This window comes from Vulpes lagopus, chromosome 8, assembly GCF_018345385.1.
Source record: "Vulpes lagopus strain Blue_001 chromosome 8, ASM1834538v1, whole genome shotgun sequence".
NCBI lineage: Eukaryota > Metazoa > Chordata > Mammalia > Carnivora > Canidae > Vulpes > Vulpes lagopus.
In genome coordinates, this window is record NC_054831.1 from 124,029,394 (window position 1) to 124,053,146 (window position 23,753).

Below are 23,753 nucleotides of genomic sequence, written 5' to 3' on the forward strand. Positions count from 1 at the left end.
CAAAATCTCAAATAAGTTCACTAGCAGTAACAATAAAGTTTAAGGAAAAGACAGAAGTCCAGGGAAAGCTAGCCAACAACTGAGAATGGGATGACAACTCCCAGATAAGGCTCACTTGGTGACACCCAGAGGTATACCATGCATGGATTCCATACCCATCAAGTGACAGCTTGCCCATATTTTTACCTGGACACTGTTCGTGATATGCTTAAAAAATATGCTTAAAAAATAAGCAACAAACCATATTGTTGCACTGGTGTCAAGAGGCATACATTTCCACTGCCCAAGCCTAGATTTCCTGTTAGTATAACTTTTCTTAACCCTTGATTTAAATCTCTTCTTTTCCCGAAGTATGAATGTTCTTCACCTCAAATCTGTTTCCTAAGGAAGAACAGAAGCACCTGAGTAAAAGGAGCTTACTATTTATCAGAGCTCTTCTCAGCCCTCTCCACTTTGGTCTATGGAGAGAAGGTAAGAAAGAACTCTTCAATGAGTAAGAACAATCACAGGGCGACAGATAACTGCTCTTATATTTAACCAAATAAGGTGAAAATCATATTATAGAAAATTCCTACTACTCCCTGAAAAGTAGAATAAATGAAACAGACCACAGTGGTATTCATTCTCCTAAAATCCCACTCTTGTCTTTAAGGAACCAGATAATATACACCATGTGTTTAGCACATTTTAAACCAAGAAGTTGTCTGCTGAGAAAGTTCTTCATAGCTCCACATTCACACTGGAAAGTCAAAAATTTCCCTGCATCCACACTAAAACTTAGCTTCTGATGCTGCTCTTGAAATTAAAGGTAAACACACAATACATTCTGAACAGCAAGTAAACGCGATTTATTGACATTGTGAGTTATGAATACTTATACAAGTTAAATGTATCCACAAATAAGCTGAACTTTAATAAATATATTCATTTCCTTTAGAGAACATATGCACACAAAGTGAGGACTGGGGAGAGGATCAAACTGAAAACAGCATATACTCAATTTAAGTTGATTTCAAACCATAAACTCTTACCTCTTCAGGTCCACGGTTGTGACACTAAATACAACTCCTTTGAGCCAAAGAATCATGAAGAGCCTCTGCGAAAAGGGGCAGTTTCCTATGCTTTCACCATCACTGCCAGCCTGGGAAACAGAAATCAACATTAAAAAACTGGGTCAAAAAAAAAAAAAAAAAAAAAAAAAAAAAAAAAAAAAAAAAAACTGGGTCAAAGTAGTGATACTCAAAACAATAGACCTTTTTTGACTTATAACCAAGGGTTCAAGAAGACAGGAAAAGTTACATTATAGAAATAAGGGTGGAAATTCGGGTCTTTTATTCTGCTCTTTCATTTACCCCTCTCCTTAAAAATGGCCAATCTACTACAGCACTGTCCTAGAGAAATTTCTGGAATGGTAAAAATGATCTCTATTACCACTGTCCAATCCAGTAGTCATTTGTGACATATGGCTAATGAGTTCTTAAAAATGTGGCTAGTTCCACTGATTTTTTTTGCTTTTAATTAATTTTATGAAATAGAAGTCATTTCTTGTTCTATGAGACAGCATTCTTTAAAAGACAACATAAAAAGGGAAACTTGCAGGTGTGTCTCTCTCCAGAGTTAAATAATCACCAACCCCCACCCATTTAAAAAAATGTTCATTATGAAAATCCCATATCCTGTTTCACACATTCCTTCAAGAAGTAAGAAAATAATAAGATATCTTTTTAAAAGGTATCTGTAATCCTATTTAATATGAATGGAGCGGTGGGCGACTTCCCTGAGCTCAATGATGAAGTAAAATTTTCCTAAAAATCAGAGGGGGACACATCTTTACTTCTGTCATGTATGCTCCCAGCTTACAAAGCAGGGATGAGGAAAGCAGAGAACAGGGACAGGGAAAGCAAGCCAGTATGCTGGAAGAGAACATTCTGACACTTTGCTAGGAAGCAACACAGCCCTCTTCACCACAAAGTCTGTGGAAAAAGCCAGAAATAACTTTCAACAGCTCATTCAAAGATGCATGGTTCAAGTTTCTGTTTATCATCCCAAAGTAATTCTCAAAATACTCAGAAGCCACGTCAGTAAGATGGTTACATTAGTAAAGTTACTAATTCCTAAACTACTGGGGAAATAGGGTGGAGTAAAAAATAATAATAAAAGCAGTTACCTGACTAAATGTAATACAACTAACAAAATACATGGGCATAAAAGGAGGATCCCAGAACCCTACCCTAATCAGACAGGAGAGTTACAAGTGCACTTGGCGTTTTTTTTTTTTTTTTAAATCATTCTTTATCAGAAACGAAACATACACAGAATTGTAACCAGGGTGAGTCATATTCATTTCTAGTACTGCAATTTGCACAAAACCTGACTTTTTGAAAAGAAGGCCTAGTTCTTAAACTTTCACATGATTAAGAATCATCTAAATAAACATTTTAAATGAGGATTTCTGGGCCTTATATCCAAAGATTCTGATTCAGGAGAATTCCTGGGTGGGGCACCCTGGCACCAAAGGAGATCACAAGGCAGTGTCTGCACAACACACTGAGAGACACCGGTATGGGAAAGTCAGGATGATACTCCTGTAAAGCACAAGTCCCGGGGTGCCTGGGTGGCTCAGTGGTTAAGCATCTGCCTTTGGCTCACATCATGATCCGGGGGTCCTGGGATCAAGTCCCGCATTGGGTGCCCCACAGGGAGTCTGCTTCTCCCTCTGCCTCTGTCTCTGCCTCTCTGTGTCTCTCATGAATAAATAAATAAAATCTTTTTAAAAAATAAAGCACAAGTCTCTTCATAGCACTAAGTCATCCTATGATACAATGTAACAAAGTGGTACTCAAAGTTGCTTTTTTGAAGATGCTGGCCATTCCAACACCTACAGGACACCAGTAACATACGAGTTTATCACAGATGATAAAAAGGTAAGATATTATCTTTCCATATTGCTTGATGATTCATATATGTACACAAGGTTGTGGCTTTAGATAGTTGAATCTTACCATCATTCTTATTGTGTTTTGTTTTCCCCTCTCGGTATTAGCAGCAGAAATAGAACTACAAGAAAATGTATACCAATTTCAGACTTACTGAAGAAGCAATAAAGTCTGGTAGACAAAGAACAAGTCTGACTCACTTTGTCTTATTCCATTTGTTTCATCTATAAAATGAACCATAATTTCCAAAGATGCCTGCCATAGTGTTAATTGTATCGGTAAAGAATTTGTAGTAAAGATGTTACAGGTAGGCACTTGGAAAGCTATTAAAGGCAAGCTGGAGATAAACAGCGATTGGCTACAGATCAAAAATATACCACAGTTTCCTACAATGGTCTGCAGAGCATATGCTAGAGTATGGACAGAGGAATCTTGGGACATAGACACTGCATAAAGACCTAGTCAAGATGCAAACTCCCCCTTTCCCATCACCTCCTTTTTCTACAATTTTCTAGCACATTTTACCAATGTACTCTACTCTCTCAGACATATCTGAAGTTTGTTACACATCTCCTACTCCTTATAAAACTATTCTTTTATGCACACAAATAAAAGTATGTGTACCCTTCAAGATCTGAAAAACTGCTATTTTAATTAACTACTCCCAAAACTCAAAAATTCAAATAAGAAACATTGCCAAGTACAAGTTTTTCTGAACTTTTAATAGCATGAGAAAACTGGGAGCTAATAACCAGATAATGTTTTCATCAAATACAGGGAAACTGGAAAAATTTGGATTTCTAGAAGTCATAAGTCAAAAACTTTCTCCTTTAATGCATGTTGTAATAATAAAATTGCATTTCAACATTTCAATAAAATTCTACTCGATTCAAGGATCAAAATCATGCTCTTCAATATGAACTACACTGAACATAATTTATTGGTACAACTGACTGAGGAGGATGTTATGGTAGAAAGCATTATACACTGAAAATCAGGATACCTTTATTCTATACCCCCATTTTTTATTCTAGCAATAAAAAAATCAACACATAGGTATATCTAAGAATAGCATCTAAGTACACTTCTAAAAACAAGAACTTTACTTTTTTTTTTGACTGCTTCTAACAGTACATTCATTATGTTAAAAGTAATCAAAAACTGAAACCCTGCAGAAAGTCAGAGTTCCCCTACCTTTGAACCATTCACTAGTTACTTATTCTTCCAGATTTTTATTGTGTGCATACTGCTTTTCTCTTTGAAAAATGTGACCACACTATATATAACTTTTTTATAATCTACATTATTTTATTCTCAATTTAATGTAATCAACCTTCCAGAGGCTGTAATGTGCCCACCAGAATGGTGTCCCAGAGGGCCAGAGGGAGCCAGGGCTTTCAACCCCGCCAGCCAGAAAAATGAAGCCCTATTCCTCCCCACTCGGGTGGGTCAGACAAGGCCCAGTATACAGCAGTCAGGACGTTCACCATCAACCAGAAGTAATGAGACTACCTCACCTGGGAGTCAGGGGAGACTACATAAGGAACTGGAACTCCCACTCCTGCCTGGCAGGAATGAGGAGCCAGTCCAGGGGTATGGGTGGAGGCCACTGTAGATATTCATTCTCTATCTGTCTGTAACAAGGCAGTGCCATGCCCTTCTCCCCTCCCACTCTCCTCCAGAGCAGAGCAGGGAAGTCTTACTGGAGTGCTAGAGAAGTTTAAACAAAGTTTAAACAAGATCCAGAGTCTCATAATATGAAAATGTCTAGGTTTTGATCAAAAATCACTTGTCATACTAAGAACCACACCAAACTGAATGAAAAAAAGGCAATCAATAACATCTGACACCAGTATGACAGAGGTTTTAGAATCTGCTGACAAAGATTTTAAAGCAGCCATAATAAAGGTGCTTCAATGAGCAATTATGAACAGCTTGTAACAAGTGAAAATACAGCCTCAGCAAACAGAAGATGTAAAGAACCAGAAAGAAATTCTATAACTAAACAATTAAATAACAACAACAAAAAAGAGCTCAGAGGATGAGCCCAACAGCCAAATGGAAGGGACAGGGAAAGAAAGAATCACTGAACTGGAAGACAGAACAGAAACGATAGCCCACTCTGCACAGAGAAAAAGTAAACTGAAAAAAAATCACACTTCCTATAGATTTCCATATTTTGATGTCATCCATCTAACAGTTATTTTTGAAGGTTTCATTTATGCTATTCATCTAACAATTTCATTGGTATAAATTTATTTTCTAGAAACATTTATATAGATGCCCAAAGACACAAGTAAGAAGGAGGCATACTGAAGCACTGTTTGCAACTACGAACCACTGGAGACCACCCAAGGCCAACCACTAAACGATCTGTTCATTACCGACCACAGCCAGAGGGCAGAAGTCTGGGCTGCCCATGTGGCCTTTGTGCATGCATGGGCAGTCCGGTCATGGTTTTTCTCTGTGGTGTTTGAAGTAAAGTAGCTGTTGTCTGAAAGTCTTCTGTCTTAAGCTTAGGCTGCCCCTTTCCTGGCCCTCTGGCTAGAGAGGGCAGACAGACTTCTATTAGAGCTTGTCTGCATCCGTTGGTGTTTCCAGCTGCCAGCTCCTATAGCTCTGAGTCTGGGATAGATCAGGGAAAAAAAAAAAAAAAAAAAGACACTCACCTACTCTGCCTTCCCAGAAGTGGAAGTCTCTCAGAAGTATTAAATTCAGAAAGCAAAATTTAAAATGTAGAAAATGTGGTATATCCATACAGTGGAATAGTATTCAACAATAAAAAGCAATGAGGTATTTTGATATAGGCTGTACGTAGGATGAATTTTGAAAAAATATGCTAAATGAAAGGAGTTCGTCACAAAAAACACATATTATATGATTCTATTTATAGGAAATGTCCAAAATAGGCAAATCCACTGAAACAGAAGGAAGATTAGTAGTTACCTACCTAGGGCTTTTGTAGGGCAGGAAGGAAAGAAGGGTGGGGAATGAATACTAACAAATACAGGGATTCTTTTTACTGGAGTGCTAAAAATGTTCTAAAATTGGACTGTAGTGATGGCTGCATAACTCTGAGTACACAAAAAAACACTTCAAAAGTACACATTATATGGTGCATGAATCCTATCTCAATAAAGCTGTTTTAGATATAGTGGCACAAATTACAAGTATAAATATGCACATACTAGACAAGATTTTAATTCGGAATACATAGTTTTAATATTATGATTCATATTATACAAAAAACAAACATGCCCATAATATTTTCTCAAAAATTAGAAAACCCAAGATGCCTGGGTGACTCAGCGGTTGAGCATCTGCCTTCAGCTCAGGGTGTGATCCCAAGGTCTGGGATTGAGTCTTGCATCAGGCTCCCTACAAGGAGTCTCTTTCTCCCTCTGCCTATGTCTCTGCCTGTTTGTGTCTCTCATGAATAGATAAAATAAAATCTTTAAAAAATACATTAGGAAGCCCAAATAAAGCAAAAACTTAAATAATCTCACTGACACAGATATAACCACCAATTTCCAGATAAAGGATGAGTCTTAGCATTCATTTAAGTTTTGTTCTTATAACAGGGGTAGTTTGTTTAACTTGCTTTCTGGGGTTCCTCGTACACACTATTCCTCACCCTCCTCCCTCCAGGCCTCTGTTGTAATTCCCAAATTGCTTAATACCAGTATTTAATCAGAAACTGGAAGATTAACTCCTACATTGCTAAATAGGGGTCAGTGGTTGATGCCATAAACATTTTAATGTTTTACTAATTCAAGGTTAAGGAATGGCTCACTTAGAAAACCTAGTTTAATCAGTTGTTAGAATAGTCATTTTAAAACACCCAAGAAGGTGAGCTTGAACTTCATTCCTCTCTATTTCTTTGTGTTTAAGGGACAGGAGTGGGGGTGATGGTGACTCGGGTAAGAAAGACAAACCTGAGAAATGAAGGCAAAAATGTGCTTCTGATGATTAAATTATTTTCCCTGACACATTTTTTAGGGAATACATAAAACAGGATGCCAAAAGAATGAACTTAAGAATTATTAGGCTTCATTTACCTTTAGGGTGGATTCTATCTAACTTAGCTATCTGGATACACAAAATGACTTGCTCTGAGATTAACATAGAAGTCTCAAAACAACATGATAAATGGGCAAAGTCACCTGGTTTCTATTATTCATTTTTTCAGAGTTTTTCCTAAGTACACGCTAGAACCAAGATTTAGAATTCTAAAGTTTAATAAGCTATCACCCTTCTATGGAGTCTGCAAAGCATCGAGGAAACAATAAGGTTTAGAATCTGGATTTGAAGGCTGACCTCACTACTTATTAGACGCATAATCTTTAGAAAGTTACTTAACATCTGTAAAACTTGACTTCCTCTACCATGTTATTAGGGGGTCAAATCAGTTAGGACACAAACAGTTCCTGGCACATGGTAAGAGTTTAGGTAAACGTTATTTGACCTTAAAGATACTTCACGACTCAAGACCTAACAACGGGCTCTTCAGCACTTAGCCATTAGAATCCCTAGGTAAAAAAAAAAAAAAAAAAGAATCCCTAGTTCCCTAGTTACTTTATTTTTCCAGAAAATAAAGATTCATGTGCACAGTACAAATATCAAAAAGCTTGAAGGCATACAATGAGCAACTCCCTCCTGTCCCCCCTGGTTTTAGACCATTGTGCTGTGTTAACTCCTTCAGTTCCCCTTGACAATATACCAAGGTAGGTCATGTTATTGTTTCCTTTTTGTGCAAGAGGAAAACTGGCCCAGAGAAGTCGCTTTTTCAAAGTCACACAGCTAGGAAGTGATGGCGTTACGTGAGTGTGGCTTAGTTAACTACCACCATCTGCCAAATCAGAAAATATAAGGATTAACTAGATGAATATAGCTGAAGAGTTTGGGGAGAGTAGAGAGTTCATTTTCAGTAAGATAAATGTTTTATGTGGAACTCAAACAGCCTAGCCCAGAGTTTCATCTAACCTTGGTAGTTGGGTATCCTCATGTAATTTCACATGAATCTGTTCTTCCCTAAATTGCACAGGTCCTAACCTGGAGAGTATACTTCAGGACTTGGTGATACCAATCAAGAAAATGGTAGCATCCAAGGTTGTTCCCATGCCCTAATAAAATGCAGATTACTGGCTGCCTGGCCTAGTTGGTTGAGGGTGCCATTCTTGGTTTCAGCTCAGGTCATGATCTCCTGCATCATGGGATCAAGCCCCACGTCAGGCTCCATGCTCAGTGGGGAGTCCACTTAGGATTCTCTTTCCCTCTTCCCCTACTTCTCCCCCTGCTCACACGTGGACACACACACTCTCTCTCAAATAAATAAATCATTTTAAAAAAATTAAATAAATAAAATGCAGATTACCAAGCCCTGTCTCCAGACATTTGGATTCAGTGTATCTTTGGTGGGGTCCAGGAATCTGCAATTTTTAACAAGCCATTTCAAGCAATTCTAATTCTGATGCATACAGTGGGCAGACTATATTTTAGTAAACACTGACACAGAGGAAAAACATGCCAAAAAATAATGACTGGAAAGAAGTTTACTCCACAGTTAGACTTTGAATTCCTCGTGATGCCTTTTGGACTCTGCTCTTTGTAGACCAGCAACCTGATCACCATTTGTTAGATGCAGCTTTGGTAAATAACAGCCTCCTACTTTAAAGGAATACTACTCTATCTGTCCTCAAAGCAAGAAATATCAAGACTTAAGCCAAGCCAACCTAAAAGTTCTTTAAAATCTAGACACTCAGGGGCGCCTGGGTGGCTCAGTTGGTTAAGCAACCTACTCTTGGTTTCGGCTCAGGTCATGATCTGAGGGTTGTGGGATGGAGTCCCACATCGGACTCTGTGCCCAATGGGAAGTTTGCTTCTCTCCTTCTCTTCCCTGACCCCTCAACTTGTGTGCACTCTCTCTCTCAAATAAATAAAATCTAAAAAAACAAAAAACCTAAACATTCAAATTCAAGAACATTCTTATTTACACAAACTAAGAAGCAAAAGCAAAACAATGTAATAATGATGTTTCTAAGGCCTTGTCTTACAGGGCCAAATATAATGTGAAGGATATTATGGTGACACAGAGTCCTCTAGAGATCAACTCCTTTATGCTGTGGGATGGTTATATCTGGTTTAGAAGAACAATTACAAATTGTAATTACTATATTATATTACTAAGTGATTTGACTTGTCAGGAAAAAAAAAAAAAAGAAGAAGATTTTTCTGTGATGTTAGGGACATAAATCAATACCTAACCTGAAAAACAGGCTAGGTTTTCCACTTAGAAGCTTTATAAATTTATAAGTGGATAAGTCACTTAACCTCTTTGCCTTTTAGTTTTCCTTTCTAGAAAGGGAGGGTCTGGGGTGGGGAGTGGGAGGTTGGAAACTGTTTTATAGAAGCTGGTAACTATAATGTTGTGATACAAGATATATATTCCTACTCTTAGGGAATACACTGTATGCAACCTTAAAAGAAGGAGAACCTATGCTACAAGTAGGGTAGCAAGTTAATAGGTAAACCAGGTAAAGGATGGTCTTTGTACTGTTCTTATACCTGCAATTTGAAAGTGTGAAATTATTTCCAATTTAGTGGTTTTTAAATTATTCATCTAGTTTTCATTTCTGTGAAAGTTTCTAACTATAACTCCTTTTACTGTGCCATCTATATATTATCTCCAAGGACACATAAAAATCAATCTTTTTAAATTAAAAATGTTTATTTCTTAACCATCCATCAACCATGTGAGGACCTACACTAAATACTGGAGCTCTAGTGATGAGTAAGAAAAGACATGGTTCCTACCTTGGTCTACAAAGTTGAATCTAGTAATTTAAGAATGTGAAAACACACTAAAAATGAAAGTCATTACAGGATACAGTGTAACTCAAAATACATTCTGCAATGGGACTCCTGGATGGCTCAGTCAGTGAAGCATGTGACTCCTGATCTCAGGGTTGTGAGTTAGAGCCCAACACAAGGTGTAGAGATTCTTTAGAAATAAAATCTTAAAAAAAAAAAAAATGCTTCCCAACAATTGAAACCATACTTTAACATTTTCTCAAAAGTGTCATAAACATCCCCCAGTAAATCACAATTTTGTGAGTTTCAGTTTTATGGGCTTGCCATGGCTACTCCCTTGAGTTGTGAATTCAGCTTTTAAACAGGAGACTTGATGTTCTCTTGCTTTAGACTAAATCACCAAATTGAGGAATCATTCAAAACTATCCAAAAATATGTTTTTGTTGTATTTTACTTTCAAATATCAAAAAGTGAGGCAACTAAAAATATAAACAAAGTTTATCATGCTTAACCATATAAAATAACCTTCTAAAATTTATAGTTATTACTAAAGTCATCAAGACTCAAAGATACTTGAAGGTTCTTGGAGGAAATCGCTGAAATACAGAATTCAGCCCAGTTTTAGCTAAATGTCATGATTTTGTGGTACAGTTCTCTTTTTAAAGCTTCTTCCACTCACAATTATGGATAATTAAACCTGTCAAATGGGAAACAGAATTCATTTTCCAATAGTTTCTCAGGCTAGTTCTACTTCCATTAGTAAATGACCAAATTATGATTTAATTACCTAAGAGAGCTAATAGGTTAATTTAAAATAAAAAGAAGCCTGTAAATATGTACAATAGTCTTTAAAAATGAAGTCTGTGCAAAAGTTCTCTATTCTCCTTCCCCTATATGCCTTTCCCATCCATGTTCTTGAGGACGCTATACCACCACGATTCCATTATCCCTTCCCATTTGTCTGGTACAACAAGGCCACATGAACCTGAACACTTTTGTGACTCAAATCAGAGTATCTTCCACTGCCACATGTGTCCTTTACATGAAAGGCAAACCTTATCTCTTAGAAACCTTTCTAGATCACTCTAGCCCAAATTAGTTGCATGTCCTCTCAACTTCTACTCTGGCTTCTCAGACTCAGATGTCAACAGAAATCATCAGAAGATCCTGTTAAGATGCAGCTTCTGATTCAGTAGCTCTGGGGTGAGGCTCAAACTTCTGCATCTCTTAAAAATTTCAAGGAATAGCAAGCCTGGGCCCCTTATTTAACAATTAATATTGAGTTGCCCTGTGATCTCTTAAATTGTCACTATGTATTATTACTTTACTATTCATATCCCTTTAATGTATCTCCTGGGCTAAACTATAACTTCACTGAGATGGTGTACATTTTTTTTTTTTTTGTCTTCCCATAGGACCTCATCTACTGCAGATGCCTTATTATTTATTAGCTTTCTACTGATTGCTAAAAACAAAAGCCTAAGTTACAAAGAATGTGCTTCAGGTTATCAGCATGGGGGGGGGGACACTAAGCTAAATCTTTCTTATTAAAGCTTCTCAAAAATTTAAATTAGTTTTCCAGGTGAACTTGGGACAGAGCTAACAAACCACAGAAGCCACAAACTCCAAGAATTGCCTGCCCAACACCCACTCTCCCACTTTTTATTGCTGACAGAATTCCAATTTTTGATCAGGCATCTGTTCATCCTTCCCCCAAGATGATGGACCCAATCCCCCAAATTAGAAGTAAATCCTGACTAATTCTAAGCCAGTCATGATAGGTCCATTCCTCTTGCCAGTGATTAGTGGCAAGACCTGGGGATTAGATCCAATTCTAGTTGACAAGAGTCTCCTGAGAAAACTTACCTGCTCTTAAGACCAAGACACCAGAAGAGGGAAACCCTTGAATGTGAAACCTGTGGCTGCTGTGGCCAACCTGACAGAAGCCAGAGACTGCAAACAACACCAAAAAACAACAGAGCCAAGAAAATCACAAAGAAGGGAGCCAGACCTTGACATACTACATATGGGGCCGTCCTCCTACTATATACTTCTTTCATTATATGTTTCCTTAGTGATTAAAGCAATTTGAGGTAGAGTTTTCTGTTTTTCACAACCTTAAGTATTCAAAACATTCTCACCATTTATCTCCAATTATGAGCAGCAGGAAGAACAAAAACATTTATATGGCAAGGAAAGAAAAAGTTCTCAATATAAGCTAAAGGAGATATGGCTACTGCCATTCCAGGGCTCTGGTTTGTTTACAATTAATTCTATATTCTATAGGCTGTAATTTAAACTTTGCTCTGGAATTTCAGAGTGCTGGGTGGCATTTGTCATTTATGTTCAAACTATAGGCTTTTTTCCTCATTCTCAGGACAGCTCACAGAAAGAACACCTCCTTGTCCAGGCCCCAGGTGTGTTTATTGGACATGCAACACACCCTTACTGAGGACACATTATCTCCCAAGCCCTGGGAGGGGACACTGAGTAAACAACTGTGAGTGAGTCAGATAAGGCCTGAGGCCTCCTGAAATTTAGATTTCTGTGAAATAAACAATGTATCAAGTTAAAAACTGTATACTGCAATAAGTGCCAAAAGGGAAACAGAGTACTAAGAGTAAGGATAAGGAGCACCTACTTTAGATAAGATGATCAGAAAAGATCTCCTAGGCCTACAGAATGAGGAGCTAGCCGTGCAAGACCCAGTGGAAGTAGGAGAGTGGTGTTGGCAGGGGCTAGATCATGAAACATCTTCTAGACCATATTCAGGAGTTTGAATTTTCTGTTTACAGAGAGAATATTTATTTGCTTATTTGAAATGTTCACCAAGTGCCTACTGTGCAGAAAGAGATCATTTAATACAATGGTTAACAAGGACTCTGGAAGCAGAGTGTCTGGTTTGATATTCTACTTAACCTACTATGTGATACCGGGTACTTAACCTCATGGGGACTCCGTTTCCTTATACATAAAATGAGGATTACCTACTTCATAGTTAGGAGATTAAAGGAGTTAATATGACAATTCTTAAAACACTGCCTAGCATCTGGTAAGTGCTCAGTAACAAAGTATGTGCTAAGTAGAGAACAATTTCCTGACTTCATGGAGCTTGGGGGAAATGCTAGAGAATGGGGTAATGGAATACCACTGAAGGGTAGGGGCGTATTAGGGCAAAAATCCAACTTCCATTTTAAGACAATAAATAATACTTGCTACCATATGGAGAAAAGGCTGGGGACATAAAGCTGGTGAAGAATGTACACTAGGAGACTTGGAATGTGGCTTAGATTCAAGGCAATGGAGTTAGAAAGAAATGCATGGATTAAATTGAACTGAGAGGGTACAATCCTAAAGACTTGTGATGATTTACACGTGGGAAGTAAAGGAAAGAAAGAAATCAAATAACTCCAAGTTTACTGGTTTGAGCAACTGGGTAGAGGAAAGCCTCAAGATGAGGGTGGGGGTGTGCCTATACTTTGCTGGAAAAATAGAGAAATCCTTTCAAGAAATAACCATACATCATCTTGGTTTAAAAATATTTCTTAAGTGTGAAAGGCCACAAACCAAAATTGACATTGTTGATCGCATGACACACTTCTTTAGGGGAGGTGGAGACAGTTGTATTAACTTTATACCTCTCTGTACTATTTTGTTTTTCCTTCTTTTGTGAGGGAAGGATTTAAGAAAATTATAAAAGAAAATGTTTAAAATGTTTACACATGACAATCTTATTCCTGTCCCTAACCACTGCCAAGATACTAAACTGCTTAAAGATGACAGAACTTATTTAGAATGCTTCATTTTGCTTGAAAAAATGCTGAATTCAAAGTAATCACTCAAAATGACTAGTTTAAATAAAGTAGGGAATGAATGACAATTGAAAAAGATTCTATTGAGTACTTTTTGTTCTGTTACATATTTGAAGCACATACTGAAAATGAAAACAAAGGCTCTAATCTATACTCAAATCAAATCTGAAATGCCTCAGCTAGAATCATTTATTAAAACAAAGTGTCAGGTATACAATGACCAGACTTTCCACTTCAGCACAGCAGAACTATAACAAAAACAAGTTCTGTTGAAATGTTTAATTTACATTCATCCACCAAAAGCCTAAGATAGAAGGAATAAAGTCGATTACCTCTTCAGAGCAAATTACATACCATATATAATTTAAAATACTGAATGACAAAAAAAAAAAAAGATAACCAAAAGCAGAATCCTTTTTCCCATCTGGATCAACCTTGATTCTACTCCCTGTATAGGAATCAAATAGAACAAATGAAAATGTCACCAAAGTAGCCTAGAAACAAGTTAACAGCTACTGTTTAATTCAGTAGTTTATATCTCACTTGATATGCACTATTATGAAAATGTTATATGTTAATAATATATGTTATTAACCATATGAAGTGAGATACTGCTTTCTTCATATTTCAGAGGAAAGTAACTCAAGTAACTAAGTAGTAGCAGAACTGAAGTTTGCTGTCTGAGGTTCATGCTATTAAGCACTTTTACAATTTTCTACACCAAGGTTAAAGAGAGATGCTGGAATCTTAGCTGCTTAATCTCATGATTTTACAGTACAATCACCATCCCATTCATATGGACATTACTATGAAGTAAATGAAATTACCTGAACTACAATCAATATAATATAATCTACAACTTTTATTTCAAATTTTCTAGTAGCCATTTTTTTAAAAAAAAGGTAAAAAAAAAAAGAAACAGGTGAAATTAATTTAAATATTTAATTCTACATATCTAAAATATAATTTCAACATGTAGTTGATATAAAAAATATTCTTTGCATTAAATCTATGAAATCTGGTATAGATTTTATAGTACATCTCAATTCAAACTAAACACATTTCGAGCACTCAACAGTCACATATGCCTAGTGGCTCATATTGGTCAGCACACGCCTGGAGAACAATCCTCTGTACAACCAACACCAGTTAACACCAAGACCATGTACTAAAGGTCATGTACCTAGTCTCATCAACTCAACATTCAAGTTCTCAGAAATTATTTATTCTTATTCCAAACAAATTTTAACAAGTTTACCTGGCTTACCAAACTACAACAAAAAAGTTAAGGAAATGGGCTGCATCAACAGAGTTAAACTGGCAAAGGAAGAAAGAGAAAACACACACAAACACACACATGCATCCATGCATGCACACACACAAAAGAAATCTAGATTCAAAAAGCCTAACAGCTGAGGCCACTTAGCAGAAAGGCAAAACTAGTCTTCCATACCTCAAACAGTTCCCCAGGCCATTGTGGCATTACTGAATTCATCGGAACATTAATGGGCACTTAAATTCAGCATTCTAAGAAGTCAAGGAAGCACTGATGTATTTTAGAAATGTGTTCATTTAGGAGCACTTGGGTGGCTGAGTTGGTTAAGTGTCTGACTTCCACTCAGGTCATGATCTCAGGGTACTGGGACTGAGCTCCTCATCAGACTCCACATTCAGCAGGGAGCCTGCTTGTCCCTCTCTCTCTACCCTCTACTCTCGCTTGTACGTTCACATGCATGCTCTCTCTCTCAAATAAATAATAAAATATTAAAAAGAAAACTTCATTTAAAATCAGTTTGATTAAATTTTTTTAAATGAAACTAATGTACTGTGTTGGCAAACTGAATTTTTTTTTTTAATTTATTTATTTATGATAGTCACAGAGAGAGAGAGAGAGGCAGAGACACAGGCGGAGGGAGAAGCAGGCTCCATGAACCGGGAGCCCGACGTGGGATTCCATCCCGGGTCTCCAGGATCGCGCCCTGGGCCAAAGGCAGGCGCCAAACCGCTGCGTCACCCAGGGATCCCAGAATTTTTTAAAAAATTAAAAAATAAAATCAGTTTGAGAACTCTCTGTACTATCTTTGCATTTTTCCTATAAATCTAAAAACATTCTACAAAAAAATAAAATAATAAAATAAAAATAAATAAAAACATTCTACAATTATAAAGTTAACCTTAAAAAAATAATTTGAGGGTCATTTGGCTGGCTCAGTTGAACACATGACTCTTGATCTTGGGGTTGTGAGTTCAAGCCCCATGCTGGGTGTAGAACTTACTTTAAAACCCTTTAAGTAAATAAATAAATAAACAGGAGCATCTGGGTGGCTCAGTTGGTTAAGCATCTGCCTTTGGCTCAAGTCTTGACCCCAGGCTCCCTGCTCGGCAAGGAGTCAGCTTCTCCCTCCCCCTGCTCTTACACTCTCACTCACTCTCAATCTCTTTCCCTCTCAAATAAATAAATAAATAAAATCTTTAAATAAATAAACAAACAATTTGAAGCTTTTGGTATGGCCAGAAGTTCCCATAGATCAACCTTCTGCCCCCATAACAATGATAACTTCTAGACCAAAGCAATCACTTGACAGCACCAGAGAGTAAACAAAAGTAGGAAGATGCTGGAGGGGAACTGACATTTGGAAGAAGGGAAATACACCGGACAAGTTTCCCGTATTTTTATCTTTTAATCTTGGGCCATGCAGAGCAGCTAAAACCCCAATGGTAAATTCACAGTTCTGCTGGTTAGAAGAACTGTATTCAGAACAACCATCACCACAGAAAATAAGGTAGAAGACCATAAAAAAGAGACGCAGAGAACAGCAGCCCTAAAATCTGCATAAAACTTTGCCCAAATATCTAGCTAGTCCCTGACATATACATGCACAGTACAGATTCCAAGCAGAACAGCTAAAAGAACTACACTGAAATCTGAGTTGTCACCCACCACAGGGGAAAGAGTTTTGCAGTTTGAGTTCTGACTTAATTACCTGCTTTACAAAAAAAAAAAAAAAAAAAAATAAGCTGACTTAATTACCTTAAAAAAAAATAAAGGCAAAATCAATACTCTTCAGAGGAACAGAACAAAATCCAAAATTTCTACAATTTGTCATTCACAATATCCAGAATCCAATTCAAAATTATCCCCCACAGGAAGAAACAGGAAGATGCAACCCACTCTCAAGAGAAAAAATAATCAAGGAAACACACCCTAAACTGACCCCAACACTATAATTTGCAGGCAAGGATTTTCAAGTAGTTAATATAACAACGCTCAAGAACAGAAAAGAAATATATGCTCAAGATGCCCAGGTGGCTTAGTTGGTTAAGCATCTGCCTTCAGCTCAGGTTATGATCCCAGGGTCCTGGGACTGAGCCCTGCATCAAGACTCCCTGCTGAGTAGCAAGTCTGCTTCTTCCTCTGCCCCTCCCCACCAGTTCATGCTTGCTCTCTCTCTGAAATAAAAATCCTTTAAAAAAATTTTTTTTTCTCTTCCTCTCCTGCTGCCCCTTACCTTAAAAAAAAGGTTTTAGAAAGAAAGAAATACAGGCTCATGATAAAGAAAGATAAAAAATGCCAGCAGAGAAAGACTGAAAAGAAAATAGAAATTTGAGAACTAAAAACACACTATCTGAAAACTTAAAAATCATTATTTGGGCTTAGCTTAACAGTAGAATAGAGAAAATAATGAAGGGTCTATGAATGTGAAGACAAAGCCAAGAAATTAATCAGAAGAATTTTTTTTTAATGTGAAAAAAATCAACAGGGTTTCAAAGACCCATGGGAAAATATTGAAAGGTTTATATTTTAGTTAAAGTCTCAGAAGGACGGGATCCCTGGGTGGCGCAGCAGTTTGGCGCCTGCCTTTGGCCCAGGGCGCGATCCTGGAGACCCGGGATCGAATCCCACATCGGGCTCCCGGTGCATGGAGCCTGCTTCTCCCTCTGCCTATGTCTCTGCCTCTCTCTCTCTCTCTCTCAATGTGTGTGTATCATAAATAAATAAAAATTTAAAAAAAAAAAGTCTCAGAAGGAGAGGAAGAGAAAGAATGAAGCATAAAAATTTACAAGAAATAATGACCAAACTTTTCCCAAATAAAGACAAATTTACAGATTCAAGAAGTTTCATGAACATCAAGTAGGATTAATATAAAGTCACACCCAGATACATAATTAAAAGTAAAGAGCAACAAACAAAAAAAAATAAGAAGAAGAAATAAAGAAAGAATTTAAAATAGCTGGAAAAAAAACCCACAACACACTGCATACAAAGGAAAAACGATAGGAATGACAGCTGAATTTCCATCAGAAATAATAGAGGGCAGAAAACATGGAGCAACATTTTTTAAATGCTAAATAAAAATATGTAGAATTTGAATATCTGACATTTAAATGAGTGAATGTCTGGAATATAGAAAACTAATAATATATGCCCAAATTAACGCATGATTAGGAGTGCCTGGGTGGCTCAGTTCATTAAGCCTCTGACTCTTGGTTCTGGCTCAGGTCATGATCTCAAGTTCTTGACTTCCACTAGCCAACACTGAGCAGGGAGTCTGAGTCTGCTTCTCTCCTTCTCCCTTTCCCTTTCCCTCTTCCCCCCATTTCACACCCTTTCTCTCTCTCTCTCTCTCAAATAAATAAAATCTTTTTTAAAAGCAAACAAATCAAAAAGTAAACAAATCAATCTAAATAAATAAATCTTAATTACATTACTAAAAAAAGTACGTGCCCTTTACTGTTATTTACACTTTGGTCACATACGAAAAAAACCTATCTCCAATTTTTTCACTAAGACTCACTCTTTTACATCTTCTAACCAAAGATAAATTCACTAACTTCCAGAATCTTCTTTCATCAGTTGAAGACACACCTGCTGGGATGGCAGGGGGTGAAATTCTTATGGAAGTCAAAACAGCAGCCAGTTTTCCTAAGGGCAGTTAAAAAATATACATGCTGTAGTATAAACTAGATTCAGAAAGAGACCTGGGAGTGAAAGAAAATATCCTCCCCCATCTGTGTTTATGGCAGCTACCTGATTTGGTGGATGAAAGGTATTTCTCTTTATCAACAAGTTCCCAGACCTAGAAATTCCACTAAGAGTTCAGCAGGAGAGTCAAAAATCCAATTTCCCCTTTTATAAAAAATCTGAATTCTCCAGGAAGTTCTTTTTTAAGAGATTACACTTTAGGGATCCCTGGGTGGCGCAGCGGTTTGGCGCCTGCCTTTGGCCCAGGGCGCGATCCTGGAGACCCGGGATCGAATCCCACATCAGGCTCCCGGTGCATGGAGCCTGCTTCTCCCTCCGCCTGTGTCTCTGCCTCTCTCTCTCTCTCTGTGACTATCATAAATAAATAAAAAAATTAAAAAAAAAAAAAAAGAGATTACACTTTAGGTAAGCAAAATAAAAATAAAGAATTCAGAGGATAAACAAGATACGTGAGCAACTTTAAAAACAGAATTACATGATATGATTACGCACAGAAAATTGGCTATAAAGACACACATTACAGTTCTGTTTAATAGCTAAATTTTGGACCTGTAAATAACTAAGAACAGTGGGTTAATAATAATGAAAAATTGCAATCAAAAATGCTAATTTTAACATAAAATGTTAGCAGTCAATAAACACACAAAAGAATGAATCTTTCTCTGGTATCTTATTCTGGATTATCTATGTTTAAATTTTTCATTCAAATATATTACAAAATATTTTTTAAATAATATACTCCACAATGTACTTTAGCTATCAAAAGTTAACATTTAGAATGCTTGTCTTTTTTTTTTTTTTTAAGATTTTATTTATTAATCTGACACACAGGGATGCCTGGGTAGCTCAGTGGTTAAGCGTCTGCCTTTGGCTTATGTCAAAGGGGTCCTGGGATCCCGGGGTTCTGGGATCAAGTCCCACATCAGGCTCCCTACGAGGAGCCTGGTTCTCCCTCTGCCTCTCTCTGTGTGTCTGTCACGAATAAATAATAAAGTCTTTTTTAAAAATTGACAGAGAGAGAAAGAGAACACAAGCAGGAAGAACAGTAAAATGAGAGGGAGAAGCAGACTCTCCACGGAACAGGCAGTCCGATGTGAGGCTTGATCCCAGGACGCTGAGATCATCACTTGAGCCGAAGGTAGATGCTTACCTGACTAAACCACCCAGGCATCCCTCTGGTCTATCTTCTTAGCTGGCCTATAATAAATTTCAAACATCTGAAAGTACAAGATAGCATATTTATTACTGAAATTTTTTTTTGCCATTTCAATGCACAGGTGCCTTAAATACGATAAAGGCAAGTTCTAACCTAGAATAAATAGTTCTGTATCTGTCTTGTTTAAACACAATAAATAAAATCTTCCCTTTATCTTTCATGCAGATAATTTGGAAAAATAAAACATATTTCTAGGGGCACCTGGGTGGCTAAGTCAGTTAAACATCTGCCCTTGGCTCAGGTCATGATCCTAGAGTCCTGGGATTGAGTCTGTCTCGGGCTCCAGGAGGGGAGTCTGCTTCTCTCTCCCACTCTGCCCCTCACCCACTCATGCTCTCTCTCTTGCTCTCTCAAATAAATAAATCTTTAAAAATAAACATATTTCTCATTAAAGAATTCACTCTTGAAATATTCTTCATTTCTCTGACAAATTGCCCTCATTATCAAGAGAATTTTTATTACTTCCATTTATATTTGTTTTCTAATAAACTGCATCTAATTATGAGACTGTAATTGTCTAGATCTGACTGAAATTACAAGTCTCAATTTTCTGTCTGGACCTGGATACCCAAGACTAAAGCTACTTTGGTACATACAATAAATCCGGACTAGATTGGACATTAGTTTTAAGAAACACACCCACTTCACAGATGAGAACAACAATTTGAACCTGGTCTTCCAGTTCTGTAATTTGAAGATTCTAGACCTCTAAACCCATCTATTATTAAGTTTAGATCAATGGCTATCTAGCGAGCACTAGACATAAAACCAAAATTACAGGTCTCAAGTTCAATAATTAAACACTATTTTTATCTCTGGTATTTCACTATGAGGCAATACAGAACCAACACCAAAAACAGACTTAAAACTCTTACGTGCATCTGTCCCCAGACTACACATACCAATTTGCCCCAAAATTCCAAGACACTTACTGAACTAAGAGCTTTTTTCTACTATACAATGAGATTGTATTGGGTGGAAAATATAAAAGATGATAAAACTAGCCCCTGATCCCTGATCTCCTGGAATTCACACTCTGGCCTGAAACAAAGATATGATGAGAAATGATTCAGGTGAGTATGGCAGAGAGTAGACAAATGCACATAGTGCTCCAGAGTGCACAGGATTCACTCTGCTGAGGGAGCAGCAAGGTCAGAGAAGGAGCTAACACCTTGGAGGACATTTGTTTTCATGAACTAAAACCCCCGATATTACATTCTAAGTTAAACTTTTTTACAAAGTTTGGTGTGCTCCAAAATATTTAGGATAAAATATGCCATAAAGGTATGTCGTTCTTCTCTTCACAAACCTAGCACGTTCCTAAGTGCCTGAAAGCTCTGACATGCTCGCAAAGAGCTCTGAGAAGGAGCACAGAAGCTGAAAACAGTTATTGTCAGTAAGAATGTTTTTGGGGGCTTTTAAGAGTCCTTATTTGAGAACAATGTGTGCTTTGGCCAGAAACAAATGTATTCCTTCGTTCTCTTCTACAATATCTATGACCAACCAATCCAAAGACTCTTACTACCACTTGACCACACTGAGATCTGACTTAATGGTTAAAAACTGAATAAACCAAGAAAATACTAATCTTACAAAAAGACAACAAGAGTCTAGTCTCCCAATAAAAATGCATGTGAAAAAAACTTAAGGATAAAACCAACTAAAGATAAAGAGAGAAGAACTGGAGACAGGAAAGTGACAATAGGGTCAAGAAACTAAAGAAATCAACATATTTACAACCTCCTTCAAAAAGGTCATAAGCAACTATTTATACAGAAAGCAGAATTTTTGCGCATATGTTTGTTTTAAAGAAAGATTCCTTGCAAATGGTTTGGTTTTTCTCCAAAGGACAAAGGAAGACAGATCATAGGACTAAACAGTTTGGTAGCCTTTTAAGTGAGCCAAAAGTTAAAAACAAAACAAAACAAAAAACGCCAAAATGAAATGAAACAAACAAAAATACCCCCCAGATCCAAAAGCACTGGCTGATCTCATTAGCTCTGCTTAAGAAACTTTATGGATGTGACTTCACTCCTGGATTACACTTCTATATTTAGTTTATACCTAATATGGATAAAGTCCTGAACTAACAGCCATTTCCTCTCTCCACAAAAAGAAACTTCCTTGCTTTTTTTTTCCTATCAACAATGCAAAGATTAGTGTAGGCTCTCTAAAGCGAGAGGTTAAAAAAAAAAAAAGAACACCAAGAAAAATATTAACAATTTGGTATGTGATTTCTGTTAAACTTGGACTACTCTGACACTTCTAAATTGTAAAACAATCCTAAAATCAAATATGTGATGTTCCAGTCAAGTTCCTTAACAAGTTTATAAATAAACCCTTTAAAGAACTTTACAAAATACTAATTAACCAGGCCCCCAAAATGCACAGAGGTGAGGTAGTGGAAATTTTACAGTTTCCTTTCAAATCTAAGAAAACTGAAAGCAACCAAACTCATTTAACAAACCATCTGGACTGCCTGACTGTTAGTATGTTTTAGGAATACCCTTAAACATTCTCAGCATTTTTTATTTTTTATTTTTTCAGGGTGACTGAATACAGACAGCAAAGAGTGAAAACAAAACTATGTTAGGTAAACATTCAAGTTTCAAATAGAGAAAAAGAATATAAACAATAAAAAAGCTCTTAGTGGTTAAAAGTCAGGCACTGAATAACAAAGACGTTGGTACAAATCCCAGTTCTGCTTACTTAACCAGCCCCCCCACCACACACAAGCAATGACCTCTCTAAGCCTCACGTGTAAAACAGTATCCATAGTACCTTATTTCTGAGCTTATAGGAGGATTAAATTACCTAACATGTAAATAAAGGGCTTGGCACACTGTGCCTGGAGCAGAGATAGTAAACTCACAATGCCATCTCTTATAACTTTGATTCTGACTTTAACAGAAAAAAAAAAAAAACCACTCTTCATTTTCATGTGCCAGTGTTTTCTATCTTATATAGGAATAAATTAAGAAGTTTCCAGAAGGGGATCCCTGGGTGGCACAGCGGTTTGGCGCCTTCCTTTGGCCCAGGGCGTGATCCTGGAGACCCGGGATCGAATCCCACGTCGGGCTCCCGGTGCATGGAGCCTGCTTCTCCCTCTGCCTGTGTCTCTGCCTCTCTCTCTCTCTCTCTGTGACTATCATAAATAGTAAATAAAAATTTTAAAAAATTAAAAAAAAAAAGAAGTTTCCAGAAGCTTAAGACATTATCATAAAATGGAGTACTGTAAAATCAGTTTACTATCCTTACATCACCTATCACTTTAGCCTTGCTGAAGTTTTATCATCATCCCATTGTGGTATAAAGTGAAAATTAAAACAAAAAACAAAAAACGAAAAACACGGCGCCTGGGTGGCTTAGCGATTGAGCATCTGCCTTTGACTCAGGTCATGATCCCAGGATTCCTGGGATGGAGTCCTGCATAGGGCTCTCCCCACAGGGAGCCTGCTTCTCCCTCTATGTCTCTGCCTCCTTCTCTGTGTGTCTCTCATGAATAAATAAATAAAGCCTTTAAAAAATGGGATGCCTGGGTGGCTCAGTGGTTGAGCATTCACCTTGGGCCCAGGACATAATCCTGGAGTCCCAGGATCGAGTTCCACATCGGGCTCCCTCCATGGAGCCTGCTTCTCTTTCTGCCTGTCTCTGCCTCTCTCTCTCTCTGTGTATCTCTCATGAATAATTAAATTAAAAATCTTTTTTTTTTAAATCTTTAAAAAACAAAACAAAAAGACCCAAAACAAGAACAATCTTAGGGTCTAAAAATAAATTAAGAATTAGGAGACTTCAACTCTCTCTGCACTTACCCCTTAAAAATTACTAAGCATAAAACCTGTCAATCTACACTAACTCCATTTCTTCTGCTACATATTAAGTAGAAAGAACCTAAACTCTCCTGAATATGTCTGTATTTCCTGTAAGGAAAGCATTAGATAAATGTCAGTTAATATATGACCAGCTCAACTTCATAAGCGAATAACACAAAAATC

General features: G+C 37.2%; 1 protein-coding gene across 1 annotated transcript in view; it reads right to left on the reverse strand.

Moving 5' to 3' along the window:
- The window catches only part of CLIC4 (chloride intracellular channel 4), a 71,556-nt gene that overhangs the window by 32,946 nt on the left and 14,857 nt on the right, over nucleotides 1-23,753 (reverse strand). The window contains exon 2 of the mRNA XM_041765638.1: nucleotides 1,032-1,141. Within this exon, the coding sequence (XP_041621572.1) occupies nucleotides 1,032-1,141 (110 nt within the window). The remainder of the gene's footprint in view (nucleotides 1-1,031; nucleotides 1,142-23,753) is intronic.